Source organism: Canis lupus, chromosome 26 (genome assembly GCF_011100685.1).
Source record: "Canis lupus familiaris isolate Mischka breed German Shepherd chromosome 26, alternate assembly UU_Cfam_GSD_1.0, whole genome shotgun sequence".
Taxonomy (NCBI): domain Eukaryota; kingdom Metazoa; phylum Chordata; class Mammalia; order Carnivora; family Canidae; genus Canis; species Canis lupus.
This window is the reverse complement of record NC_049247.1, coordinates 3,129,626-3,144,086: the sequence shown is the minus strand read 5'-3', so window position 1 is coordinate 3,144,086 and position 14,461 is coordinate 3,129,626. Positions and strand designations below refer to the sequence as shown.

General features: G+C 49.9%; 1 protein-coding gene across 1 annotated transcript in view; it reads left to right on the top strand.

Moving 5' to 3' along the window:
- TMEM132C (transmembrane protein 132C) overlaps positions 1 to 14,461 on the top strand; it is a 203,009-nt gene that overhangs the window by 141,480 nt on the left and 47,068 nt on the right. Inside the window, 1 exon segment of the mRNA NM_001197119.1 lies at positions 1,079 to 1,262. Within this exon segment, the coding sequence (NP_001184048.1) occupies positions 1,079 to 1,262 (184 nt within the window).

Genomic DNA, 14,461 nt, shown 5'->3' with positions numbered 1-14,461 from the left:
GGATTCAGCCCTTGGGTGGCAGTTTGCTGACCCCTGCATGGGAGACTGTGGCTTGGTGTCCTGTGATTCCACACTTGGCCTCCAGCTGCCATGGGGAAGAAAGCCGTGGAGAACACAGGTGGGGGGCAACCCCAAACATGCTTCCTTCAGCCTGACTGTGTGGTCGTGAGCAAGCCGCCCCCTTTCTGGGCCTTAATTTCATTGTCTGAAAAACGAGAAGCATGGATCTTAGTTCCCAAAGCATCCCAATTGCTGGGGCAAGCTTGCTCCGAATACACATAGTGTGGGGTCACCTTGGATTTAGGGTATTGATCGAACTGCTTCTTTGGGGACCAGAGAGTCCCTGTAGCTAATGAGCCCCTCCCTGGAAGCAGAAGGATGCAGGGCAGGTCACACCATCTCCAGGAGAGCCAGCGACATGAGCCAGGGACAAGGCAGCGGGGAGGAAAGAGGCGGGAACCCCACCTGCTCTGCGGGGCTGCACGGAAATGGTGGTCCTGTCTGCCTGGCTCAGCGACCCCAGGGCCTGGGCCCGAACTGCCCCTACTGCTGCCACAGAGCAGCCGGGTCCCCTGGAGCTGCCACATCCTCACCAGCTTCCCAGTCTGCGTCCCCAAGGAGGGGTCTGACCTGCTGCGGGCTTGCACCTTGCTGCAGGGAGCCCCTGGTCCCTTTTGTGCTTCTAGAACTGCGGGAAATGCTAAGGTGGGTTAAAGGTGGTGGATGAGCTGCCTGCAGCCTCTGGCATACCCGAGAAACAGAGCCCAAAAGGTGCCCAACCTGGTTGCTAGGTCCCCCGGGCTCACACTGCAGGAGTGGAGCCAGTGGGCTCGCTGTGGTCTGAGGAGCAGCACAGACACCCATTAATGTGCCTGCTTCAGGCTCTGCCCAGATCCTCCTGCTGTGGGTCTTGCTCTGTCCCTAACTCACAGGTGGCGCCCTGGTCTGTGCTGCCCCCAAAAGGCGTTTGTTTCCTCCTTAGACTCTAGGTACTGTTGTGAGGGAGGCGGGCAGGAGAGGAGGGCCCTTCCACGGAATGAAGTCAGCCTAAAGCGATGCTCCTTTGCTCCTTTTCCAGAAGCAGCAGCCTGTTCAGTGAGGTTATGCAGATGAACTTTGAAATAGCCAGCTTCAGTAGCCTCTCGGGGACTCAGCCCATCGCCTGGCAGGTGGAATATCCACGGAGAGCGACCACCGACACCGCTGTGTCCGAGATCTTCATCAGCCAGAAGGACCTGGCTGGCATCGTTCCTCTAGCCACGGTAAGATGTGCGGCCACCCCTGCACCCCGTGGCCTTCCCTCTATCTGTCCCGGGATGCGTGCCACCCGTGCCTCGGGGAGTCGCTGTACCATTTCTCAGCCTCGGTTACTTCCCTGCTAGCCTCACGACACTCGCTCTCACTGCACCCCATTTATCATTGACTTCTCTGGTTATGCCACTTCTTTTTATTCTCCTGTTCCTATTTTTAAAAAAGATTTATTTATTTGTTTGTTTGTTTATCTGTAAGAGACACAGAGAGAGAGGCACAGACACAGGCAGAGGGAGAAGCAGGCTCCCTGTGGGGAGCCCGATGTGGGACTCGATCCCGGAACTCTGGGATCCTGCCCTGAGCCAAAGGCAGACGCTCAACCACTGAGCTATGCAGGCATCCTGTCCCCTGTTCCATTTTTTATAAGGAAATGTTAGGTCACTCTGTATATTGGTCAGGTAAGCTAGGCAGGGCTGCCACAGCACACAGCCCCACAAGCTCGGGTGGGTAACACAACCATGGCTGAAGTATTTAGGGGCTCTGCGTCGTGTGGGGTCTCAGGGGTCTCCATGGACGGGCCCCTCACCATCTTGTAGTACAACATCAGGAACACATGGCCCTCATGGTATCCATCACCGAGGAAGGGGTGGTTGGAGAGTCACATGCTTTTCTAAGCAATGGCCTGGAAATGACGTGTGACTCTTCCATATGATGCTGTTGGTCATAAGGAGTCTTGTGGCCTCATCAGGTCTCCAGAGGGTGCAGGGGGAGGGCTGAGTGAACACCACAGTCTAGCTCCCCACATGGCAAGTCAACATGGCCTGGACCCACACAGAACACAGCATGAATATAGCACACACAAACTCAGCCGTGACTTCTGGTTCGACCTCGTGGCCGCTGGGGATGAGCACAGGAGAGAGCATGGTGAGAAGCCACACTGCCGTTTTGCTCTGTGGTCACGCACCTGCTCCTGCCATGCCAGGACCATTCTCCAGAGCCATGCCCGCGCTTGACTCCGCACCACAGGGAGACACCCTGCCGGGAGGTCAGAGAGGATGGCGTTTCAGAGGCGCGTGGAGAGCACTTGGAAGTTCAGCTACAACGGTTTTTGCCAGAATCCTCCCTCCTTCACATGGAGCCTGGCATGGATGTTGTAAACCTAATTTCTGCTCAGCTTTGGCATAAGCATGCTTCGTCGATACCAAGCTGGGAAATACATCAATTAGGATTCTTTAGGTTCCATGTTGACAAACTGCCACCCAGTTGGCATAAGTACAACAAGAATCTACTGGCTTGTGTGGCTCAGAGTCGAGGATCCATCCAGGCCTCACGTCCACCTGATCTGGACTCAGCTCTGTCTCTAGGACTATTTTATTCTGCCTCTTGGCTTCCCTCTGCATTGACTCATGATGGCAGCATGGCTGCTAATACTCTTGCCAAATGGTTCAAGCCTGAGCCCAGGAAGAGCACGTGGTTCATTTCCAGAAACTCCAACAAAGTCTCACAGTCATGACGACTCCTATGGGATCATACCGTCTACCTGAAGCATTGCCCATAGCCGGGATGTTACACATGTTGGAACAGACTCTGTGGATTTTCTGCCCTTGCCTCACCTTGCCTTGCCTCACCTTCCACCTCAAGCACCAGCACATTTTTGCCTGAGATTTCTTTCTCAGTCCAAAGCTGTCCTTCCCATCTATGCAGCAGGACTGATGTTGTCTGCACTTCACAATAAACCACTTGCAATGGAATCCTTCTGGGAAAATGCAAACCAAGATATGGGTCAGCTGCACAAACCATGAGAGAAACCAAAGAGCTTTCAGGATTGTTTTGCTAGAAGACACAAGAATGGACACCAGGCAGCACATGGACACACAGCCCCTCCTGATACCTGGCATGCAAGGAGTTGAAATGCCTTGTCCAAATAATGAAGCCACTCTGTGAACAGGACTCCACCACATACAACCTCAGGACCAAACTCAGCCTCTGCTTGTGTTTCTAAGTCAAATTTTACAGGAACACAGCCACATCCGTCCATCTCTGAATGGTCCATGGCCACTTTCGCTCAACACAGGAAGACCTGAGTATTTGTAGCAGGTGCTGAGTGGTGCACCACCCCTAAAGTATGTACTGACAGCCCTTTCTGGAAAAAGCGTACCAATCTCTTCTATAGAAGAACTGAAATAGGTATGTCTCACCCCTGGCTGTACATGTGCATCACCTAGGAGTCTTTAGGAATTATTGTGGTTTGGGCCCCACCCTGACAGATTAAGTGAGGATCCCCAGGGCTGGGAGGCAGGCACTGGTGGGCAATTCCATGGTGCAGCCAGAGTTAGAGACAGAGTAGCATCAAAGCTCCCTTTGGGACTTAAAATGCCATTACTCTCTTATTACTGTTATCAGCCTGCCTGGTAAGAGATTGTAAGTGTGAGTGTCACTTGGCAAAATTACATTATGGATTCCAGGAAATAGATAAGTCAGAGATCTTTGAGTTATACAGATGACTCATCCAACCCAGCGGACTCAAACGTGGTTCATGTAACTAAAACATCTAGAAAAGCGTTCTCAAGCTAATGTGTGTTGAAATCAGCTGGAGATTTTTCCTACATGCAGATTCTCATTCAGGAAGTCTGAGCTGGGTGTTTTCTAAAGGTCCTGAGTTATGCCAGTGCTGCTGGTCTGCAGACCATCCATGGGGTGCCAAGGATCCAATGCAGCAAATGATGTCATCAAGGAAGGTGATGCTTTCATCTGTGTGTTCCCCCGGCTAGACTCACTCTGCAGGTGGCTGTGCCCCCAGAGCTGCTCTGAGCATAGCATCGTGTCCAGCAGGACAAGAGGGAAAGCCTTGCTGCCAACACTCAGGCCAGTCTCCGGGACTGGATCTGATTAGAACTAATTGGCTTGGGGATCCCTGGGTGGCGCAGCGGTTTGGCGCCTGCCTTTGGCCCAGGGCGCGATCCTGGAGACCCGGGATCGAGTCCCACGTCGGGCTCCCGGTGCATGGAGCCTGCTTCTCCCTCTGCCTATGTCTCTGCCTCTCTCTCTCTCTCTCTCTCTCTCTCTCTCTGTGACTATCATCACTAAATAAAAATTTAAAAAAAAAAAAAAGAACTGATTGGCTTGGCTCGGGTCACATGACCAGGCTGAAGCCAATCACCGAAGCCAAAGGCTGTGATGCTCAGATCCGTGGGGCCTGAGGAACTTGCCCCCAGGAGCAGGTGTAGAGGCTGAGAGCTGGTGGGTGTGGTGCACGGTGGGAAACTGTGGCTGCCACCAAAAGAGAGGGGGTGGACAGGCGCCAACAGCACATCCTCACCCCAGAAGGCGTCATCTACCGCCAGGAGCCGCTAAAACTCTGAGGTTGAAGAATGATTCCTCTTGACTTCACACATCCGAGAGGAGGCGTCAACCATATATAACCATGGGGCCAGGTTCAGTCTGCCGCCTGTTTTCATAGCCTGTGCCAAGCAGGGAATGGTTTCTGTATTTCCAAATAGCTACAGTTTAAATGATTATATAAGCAGCTTTTTAATAAGCTCAGTTTTGCCGCTTGGTTGGCAAACCCTAAAATACTTTCTATCTGACCCCTTAGGGCAAAAGTGAGCAGGCCTAGGATGTGAAACTTTGACCTATCCTACCTAGTTTAAAAAGATAAGGCTTTCAGATACTGTGAAAAGTGAAATCATGGTAAGGAGAGGAGATCTCATCTTGCCATACTTTTCAAGGGGCCACAAGAAGGCCGTCTTTGAAGCAAGATGTAATTACTTGCAGTGATTGTTTTTGTAACGCTTTTAAGGTAAAATGGAGTGACTACTTATGTCATACTCAGAATCCATTTGTTTGCAAGTAACTGTAAGTGAATTCAAACTGGCTTCATCCAAATGATCTTTGACGGGCTCACATGGCTGAATACCGCTGGGCTGTATTCAGGTGCTTGTGTGATGTCCTCATTTTGCATCCCCTGCAAGGTACGGTTTGATCTCAACTGGGCAGAGCAGTGTGGGATGTTTGGAGCTATGATGACAGGCACACAGAAAGTGAGGCCGTTTGGAGGAGCTTCTCTTCTCTGTTTTAGTTTTTTCAAAGTTTTTTTTTTTTCCAAAATGAATTTTAGTACAGTTTTAGGCAGCCAGAATGTAAACTTTTATTGGAAGCAACTAGCAAATAGAACTGAAGCTTGAATAGGAGATGAGAAGTTAAAAAAAAAAAAAAAGTAAACAAGAAGCAAATCTGTATGTTACCTGCTGGCAGCCAGTGAGTCGAGTGGTCAGGTCATGGAAAAAGTTAAGTCAATTACCCCCAATTGATGCTCATTTCTAAAGAAATCCAAATGTCAGAAAGGTAAAACAGAGGATTGCAAGATGGGAAATCTGCCTCATTGGGGAAGTGCTCACCTTCAAGCCAGGCCTTTTCAAATGCCTTCCTCAAACCAGGTGGAAAGCCAGGAATCCAGACTCCTCAGTGACCTTGGGTCCCCCTCAGTGGCAGCCTCCAGCTCCCATGGAATGAATGAAATAGGACCAGAAAGGGTCTCAGCTCTCCTGCAAAGTGAGCCATCGAGATGGGAGTCTCTGAGCCATGCTGACCCTTGGCACTGCTCTGTGTGGAGAGCACTGATTCAGAAAGCCAGCATTTGCGCACCCCCCCTTTCATGCTTTCTTGGCAAAGGGCCCTCTGGTTGCTGGGAGGGAGGGAAGCCCCGATCTCAGCTCTATAGCCTTAAGCACCCCGTCCCTCCAGTCCCTGCACCTGCCTCTGCACACACAGCACGTACTTTAAGCCCAGAGTCAGGCAGGGTGGGGGATGTACAGAGAGAGGGGTCTGCATGAGAGCACCCAGGGCAGCCCAGGGCAGCACAGACCACCACATGAGGGAGCATTGGAAGCCAAGGAAGTTTTGAGATTCAGTTCTTTCACATAAGGAAGGAATATTCACATCACAAGTTGAAAGCTCATGAGTAGAGGCCTGACACAGACTTCCAGGTGGCAGTTTCTGTACACTGGTGAAGTGTCCAGGGGTAGTGGTCTCTTTTCAAGAATAAAGGGGCAGCAGAAGACATTCAAGGTCACACTGCACCTTCACAATGTGCAGGCCATTGTGGATGTTCACTGTGGTCGCCCCGGGGAAACCAACAGCAAACTGACAACTCTGGCTCTTGGAGTGCATACACTCTGGGGTACACACACTCCAGGGTTACATATACTCTGGGAGTGCCGGCACTCTGGGGGTGCCAGAGGGCAGCAGACATGTAGATACTTCACAGGATAGGACCGGGTAACAATAAGATGCTGCTGTGAAGACATGCGATGCAGGGCTGGGGGTGGAACATAAGTGTTTCTAGTTCCAGTCATGCCTCCATGTTTAAAAAAAAAAAAAAAAACTAACTAAATCTTATGCGTAGCCTGGAGAAGGCAGGAACCTCTAATTTGGGCAGGTGTAAGGAGACGCCCTCTGCTCCAGGACTGATGGACTGAGTTCCAGATTGAGTTTCCTGGGAGGTGGCGAGATTTACCCTGATTTTTAAAGAGTTTCAGACAATTACCATTTTTTTGCCTTTGCAAACTAAAAATGAAGTCATTCTCCTTGACCCCTGAAACATGGTGGGAACTTGCAGGGTTTTTCTTCCTTATATAAAGCTTTCAAAATTTCTAGAACGTGTCCATGTCTCTCCGCATAAAATCAAATTTAAAATAAAGCGGCTGTCGCCAGGGCTCTTTAAAGCAGAGATTGCTACGTGTTCTCACATCTGCAGAATGATGATCTTAATCCTCACCTCTCCGGGGCGTCCCGGAGATTCATTAAGGTTTGAGAAGTGCAGGGAGCCCCAGGCCAGTGTGCGGCAGGCAAGGATGGCATGGGGGCGGGTGGGGGCGGGTGTTGGCAGTGGCCTGTCCCCCTGCTCTGCTCAGCTCTGGGCCCCAGGGGCTGGCCTCCATGAACGGCAGCCTCCAGTCTCCCTGGGCCTCTGACATCTACTGGGGTTCAGCCAGTGGGAGGACCGGAGGTGACTGGATGGAGCCAAGAGAGACAGAGGCTCCTGTTGTGGCTTGAATGATGACCCCGAAAAGCTATGTTGCCGTCCTAACCTCCTTCCACACCCCCTCATCCCTCCCTGTCTTGCTGCAAGTCCTCCAGAGGCATGGTCTTCTCTGCCTGTGGCTCCTGTCCTGCAGGGGAGCCTGTCTTCTGTGGTTCTCCTCCTTCGGGGCTCTGGGGACTGGCTGCCTCCCCCTGCCCGGGGACCTGGGGCTCCTCAGAGCTCCCAGCTGCACAATCCTTGGCTCCTTCCTTTGCTACTGCCCATGGCTCTGCCCTCCCTTCATTACACACCCTCTAACCCACTCCTTTGAGGAGAGATCCTGTTTGCAGCAAGGCCCCAAGGGATGCAGGCTCCATGTGCCTTCTAGTTCCCTCCAGGAAACACAGTATGGTCATCCTCAAAAGCAGACATGATCAGGAAGTGGTCCTGACCACTTTCATCCTCTCTTCATAGAAAATTAACATGGAAGATACAGGTGATGGGATCTGTTGGGGTCTCTGAACCCCATGGTTGGAATTTCTCTGACCATTTGTCGACATCCCTTCCCTGCTAAGTTCGGAGAACCAGATGCAGGGACTGAACGGGCACGAACAGGTGGGAGGCATGGCAGGGATGCTCTTGGATCCACCTGTCAATCTGCAAGTGATGAATGGCTTCGCTCTGCTTTAGGGTCCGTGGGGAAGCATGTTGCCAAAATCATCTGGGTTCGAGAAGGCAACAGCAGTCATATCAAAGAAGGGAGAGACATCTCCTTTGACGGGGATTGGAGAATATTATTCTTAAAGAGACAATAGAAAAACAATGTTTTATTGTTTTCAAGAAACATCCTACCCTGATATTTTATGCTCCTTTTCCTACTTGGAAATCGTACATGGTGTCTCCCCTGAGAATGTTTTGAGGATGGCTTCAATGCTCTCGGGCAATTGAAAAATGTTTGCTGGGTTGAAAAATAACTATATGGGCAGAATAAGTATTTTCTTGTCGTAGCTGGAGATTTACTGGGGAATTCAATTTAGAAATACGCCTCCCTCCAACTGACTGGCACAGGTCTATGTCTAATAAGCAAGTCTGTGACTCATCTGAAGCTGCTTTGACTGGGTAGGAATGTTTTCAGGGTTACCAGTTAATTAGCTGATGAGTGATCCCTTGCCCACCACCTGCCGCAAAGGGTGATGCCCAGACCGTGGTCAGCGATGGTGTTCACACTGCTGCCGCCAGTAGCTGAACCGGGTTTCCCCAGCAGTAAAGCAAGGGGTGGGGTGGAGGGATGCTCGAGCCTTGTCCCCAGTTTATATCTCCCATTAATTTACTTATTTTATTTGGAGAGTAAAACATGTATTCTAATATCAAAGATTATATAACTTCAGGGGCATCTGGGTGGCTCAGTCGGTTGAGTGTCGACTCTTTTTTTTTAAAGATTTTATATATTTATTCATGAGAGACGCAGACAGAGGCAGAGACATGGGCAGAGGGAGAAGCAGGCTCCCTGCGGGGATCCTGATGTGGGACTTGATCCCAGGACCCCGGGATCATGACCTGAGCTGAAGGCAGACACTCAACCACCAAGCCACCCAGGTGCCCCAACTGTCCAACTCTTGATTTCAGTTCAAGTTATGATCTTGGGGTTGTGAGATCAAGCCCCATGTCAGGCTGTGCACGCAGAGGGGAGTAGGCTCGAGATTCTCTCTCTCCCTCTGCCTCTGCCCCTGCTCGCACTCACTCTCTCTCTCTAAAATGAATTTAAAAATCCTTTAAGAAAAGATTTTATAACTTCACTGGTGATAAGACATAGAGATGGGATTATAGAAGCAAGAAAGAAATGGAAAAATAAGAAAAACCATCTATCATGATGATGACGAACATTAGCAGACGGCATGGCAGGCAGCACTTCCTCTCTACCCTTGGTCAGCAGGAGCCACATCCTGGAAAGGGACCCAGGACAGAAGCTCACCCCACAGCACCAGCTGACCACAGGCCCTCTGTGCACTGGCCTCTCCCTTCCCACCATGCCCCATGCCGTGGCATCTTCAGTGTCTTCTCTGTGTCCAGGATAGAATAGGAATCGGGACCAAGTATGCTGGTGTGCATCCTAGCACTGCCTCTGAGTGGCTGTGTGACCCTGGATGAGTGACTGGACCTCTCTGGGCCTCCGTTCGTAACATGGTGGTTACTACAGAAATGGTCTCACACACACACACACACACACACACACACGCACCCCAGCCTGGTAGTGTCATCAAGGCTGGAGGCAGGGGCAGGAGGTGCTCACCCAGAGAGGTGGGTCTGCTGCCCACCGAGAACCAGACCCCATGCTCTGGGAGAGCACAGCCCCCGGCCACTGCTTCCTGAGCGCTGCGCACCTGCCCGCCTGCTGGACTGTGAGACGTCAGACAGGGGCGTGATGACCTATAGAAAACTCAGTGTCCCCTCAGGGGGACTCAGTCCCCTAGGGAGCCCCAGAGATGCAGGCAGGTGGAGGAACCTATCTGGGGCCAACTGCACTTCCGTGTCCTGAACATCGGCCTGAACCTCACTGGTCCCTCCGGGTGGACACGGATCACAGGCCCCCGGGCGGCAGCAGCAGCCCAAAAAGCTCTGCAGGCTTTCACTGAGGGACAGTTGACACAGACATCTTGTAATCCTGTTCATACTCTTCGCTAATTAGAAATTGTGCTTGTTTTTTACACGCGACACTAGATCATATTACCTAGTGCTAGTTGCAGGACCTGGATTGCTAGATCGGAGGTTCCTTTCCTCTGAAAGTCTCTGTGTGTTATTGTGTGCACTTAAAAATGTTTTTCTGAGAGGGCTTCTTAGACCTCACCTGCCAGTGAGAGGGGCTCATGGCCCCAAACGGGCCAAACATTGCTGCCACGGAGAATAAGTCTTCACCCCAGTGTCTCCATCACTCAACCCCTCAGGGGACCCTCAGCTCTTTACACCCAGCCTTGGGGGAGAAGGAACCCCGACCCCTCCATCACCCAGCCTGGACCACACCGCTGCCCGGACCACCTGTCAGCATCCCCTGGGCTGGAGGGTGCGGTGGGCGCGGGGAGCCTCTAGCCACACCCGCCCCGCATTAATTACATCAGCATCATTGGAGTCAGGCGCCTGTTTCTACACTCCGCAGGTGATTCAGGCGCCCATCCAGGATGAACAACGGCTGCCTTCTTAATCTCTGCTCAAAGCCACCTCCTCCGGGAGGCCCTCCTGCAGACCAGCCCCATTTCCCTGCGTGGTTTTCCTTCTGCAAGCCCCCGTCGCTACCAGACGTGATGTGATGTGTGTTATCTGTTGTCCTGTCCACCATCCATTACCCCTCTTGCTCCTCTTGCTGCGTCCCCAGCTTCTGGAAGGCAGTGGCACTTTCTATAACAATGTTCTGTCTCTGCACTGTTCCGTAGGTCACTAGCTACGTGAGCTCACTGAGCACTTAAAGTTGGCTAGAGCAACTGAGGAATTTACTTTTTAACTTCACCTAATCTTAATTAACTGAGGTAAATAGCCACACGTGGCTAAGTGCCACATTAGTGGACTGGATAGTGTCGTAGTGACGGCAATGAGGTGGCTAAGTGGGAAATGTCCCCATCGGTCCAGGTCCTGTACCAGCTCTGCTGTGAGCCAGGCTTTTCCCATCGTTATTCATCTGTCCATTCTTCAGTGTCATCCCTGTCTTTGATCTCATATGTTGAAGTTAAAAAAAAAAAAGGATAATGGAAGGTCTTTTAATTCCTTGTATTTTATCAGCACAATTATGGAGCAGGTGGCAAGAACCGAATTCAACTGACTTCACTCCAAATGGAGAGTTCATTAGATTGTCCACATGGCTTCAGGCACAGTTAGATCCAGGTGCTCCATCCACACTTCTGGTCATTTGTCTCTCTTCCTTAGCTCTGGTTTTCTGTCTGCAGACTTCTTTCTCAGGCAGGGTTTCCCAAAGGTCGATACAGGCTTGCACCCAAGCAATTTAGCATTCTTAGGAGAAAGTCTGCCTTTCCTCCAGGAGTTCCAACAAAAGTCTCAGGCTTTACCTGGCTCTAACTTGTGTTGACACCCTATGCCTGAGACAACCACACTGATTATGATTGGCCAGACATGGCATGTGCACCCCAGAAGGAGGCCAGGTTCAAAAGAAGCCACAAAGAACTGGAGGGGGCATGAGGAAAGTACTGGGCATGGAGCCTACTTTAAAATAAAATCAGCAAATATATACAAAGCCCTTAGGAGAATGCTTGATGCATATTAAATGCTACCTCAACATTGGTCATTATTATTTATGATAGCAGGAGTAACAGTAGCATTAATTAATTAGCTTCTGTTCCACATTCATAGTAAAATGCCTTGTTGACTACGCAGGAACAAATTCCTGTTGTTTGTTAATCCAAACAGACTTTATTAATGTTCTTTTTAGGTCCCTATTCCAAGTTCATTAATATTATGTGAAATTCTGCCCCGACACATCTGGTGGGACTGTGTCCTTAATTCCTGGGTGAACACAAGACCCGAGGCTATGGAAATGAGCAGATGACAGAGTAAGGAGAGCACCCAGCCTCCAAGAGGGCGCCCGAGGGATGCTCCTTGGGGCGTGTGCACAGCATCCAGCCGTGGTGCGTGCTGCTGGTCACCCAGTCCAGCCCATCTGCACGCAGGCGTGTATGGAGTACCCCTCCTTAAACTCTGCACGCCCTTGGGCAGTAATTATCAGAGGTGACATGGGAACCCCTGGGGTCCCTGAGACCCTTCATCATCTATTGATGTTTGACAATTTACCCTCAAGAGGTGGTGGCTTCAAATAGCAATAAAGGGCAGGAATCCAGGACCAGCCCTTCTGGAGTCTCATGGGGTCGCAGCCAGATATTGAAGGGCTGGGGTCTGCCTCCTGGAGGCGCATGCCCGCAGCCCTGCCTGGGTGGCCTCACAGCCTGTGGGCTGGCTGTCCCCTCCGTCCCCCAGCCACCAGGGATCCCGGCCAAAGCTGTGACACCCTGTGTGACAGCCTCAGGGGTCACATATGGATTCTGCTGTGTTATGTTGGCTACGCAACCATTTCTGATGCGTTGTGGAAGACTAGCCAGGGCACGACTGCCAGGAGGCAAGGATTCCAGGGGCCAGTGTGGAGACTGACTCCCCGAGCTGCCTGGAGGTGACTGCCTTGTTCACGCCTGTCTCTCACTAGAGCACAGAGGCACAGGATGGTGGCCTTGTCCTAACACCTGGTGGGATGTGTGCTCTGTGATCTTGGCTTTCCAAAGCCTCTCCAAGATTTTAATTTCTAATATGCAATAAATATCAATAGGTATGATGCATGTAGGCAAGATCTGAGGGTTCCAAATAATTTTCAAGGCTGTAAAAGGATGCTGAGACCAGCATGTCTGAGGACTCCTGGGCTGGGAAGGAGACCTGAACATGTGTCTGGGCGAGGGGTGGGGGTGCCGTGTCTCAGATTCTCACCCAGAAATCTAGTCCCCTAGCCAGACAGTTCTTCACAAACGTGTGAGTTAACTGTGTGGGGGATTTAATTCACTCACTTATTAACTTTCCACCTAGAATCCTCTTCAAGGCAGACTCATTATTCCCTCCTTCGTGTTATCTTCTCTGCTCAAAAATTGGTGATTAATGACATATTCCCAAGGCGATAGGAAAGCAGGGAAGGACAGATGTCAAGCTGACTGTAGTAGTGGCTTCAGGTAGAGGATGACCTATTTGTCCTCAGAACAAACATTTACCGGATGTCTGTAATGTGCCAGATCAGTGTTCTGGACTTTGAATTTCAGGCGTGAACAAAATAATCAAGGTTTCTGCTTACACGCTGCATGAATCAACATGCCCTTCAGTAATGAAATTGAAAAAGTAAAGACATGAGACTGGGTTTAGAAACCTGTCTACTCTTAGGAAACAGCTTTGAAAATATCTGCATGCCGCTTCCTCATAATTCATGATGTCCTGGGGGAAGGTCCAGAGCACTGGCCCATGTAGTGTCTTTATGCATATTAGAACGAGGTGCCCTTCCATAAGGCACTTGACTTCCCTCTACCAGAAGATTCACTATATCTGCAGTCTGTATGTGGAGCCCTTGTGCAGTGCAAAGCCTGACCAACTGTACCAGACAACCCTGACTGAACTTATCAGCAGACCAAGTAAAACCCGTTCTCCTTAGTTATATATAGGGAAAGGGATGCCATCTACCTAATATTCATTTTTTTGTTAGTTTTCCTGTCCTCTCATTTTGGGTTTCAGCACCAAACGAAGGACTTTGATTTCTGGTTTTGTTTTGTTTTGTTTTGTTTTGTTTTGTTTTGTTTTATTTTGTTTTTACCAGAGTCCAAAGTGACTGTCATTAGTGGCTTGAGATTCATGGTGTTCCCTTTACTTCTTTTCGTTCTGAAGGGGCCTCCAAAAGGCAGGGTTTATTAGAAAACAAGTATACGAGCCGTATTTAATTCCTCTTCCAACTACCACTGTCGAGTGGTTGTAGCCACAGTCTCCAAGCTTGCTACTAAATGCTTGGCTGGTGTCGGTGTGTGTATCACCTACAAACATGGTCCAGTTTCTCAGAGCAAGTACTTTAAACCACTCACTGTAATCAGACTTAAAATCCACTTCCGAATGTATCATCTCAGATACATGCTTGCATGTTATTAAGAGATTCTAAAAAACAAACTTTGTAAGATACTGCATTGTGTCCCATAATGGAAGGAAAAATTTAAAGTTTCCAGAATGCTCACAGAATCCCTGCTGAGTGCCAGTACAGAAATCACCAGAGCCAGAGTCCCTGCATACTGAAAATTCTTGAAAGTAAAAATGAAAGAGAATTGTTAATGGAATTTCATTTTCAAGAACCTTAGGTGGGTACAGATTTGAATGAGAATTAATCTTAGTATTTTGCTTTATAAATTAATACAAGAACAGCTAGATGAAATGAGTTTTTTTTTTTTACCTCCGTCTGGATTTTGCCATGGAGTCTAAAAAGGTCAAAATCAGCACATTCATTTATTTTATTGAAAAGTGTTTCTTTTGCCTTCTGAACACACATACGAGAGAGTTTCTGTTTTCCCTTTAAGGGGCCACCTACTACCAGGTAACATGAACCCCTGAAACGGATCTCCATAGCTAAAAGCAGACTGCTGGGAACTGAGAGCCTCTCCTGGTTGCAGCAGAGCTTTATAA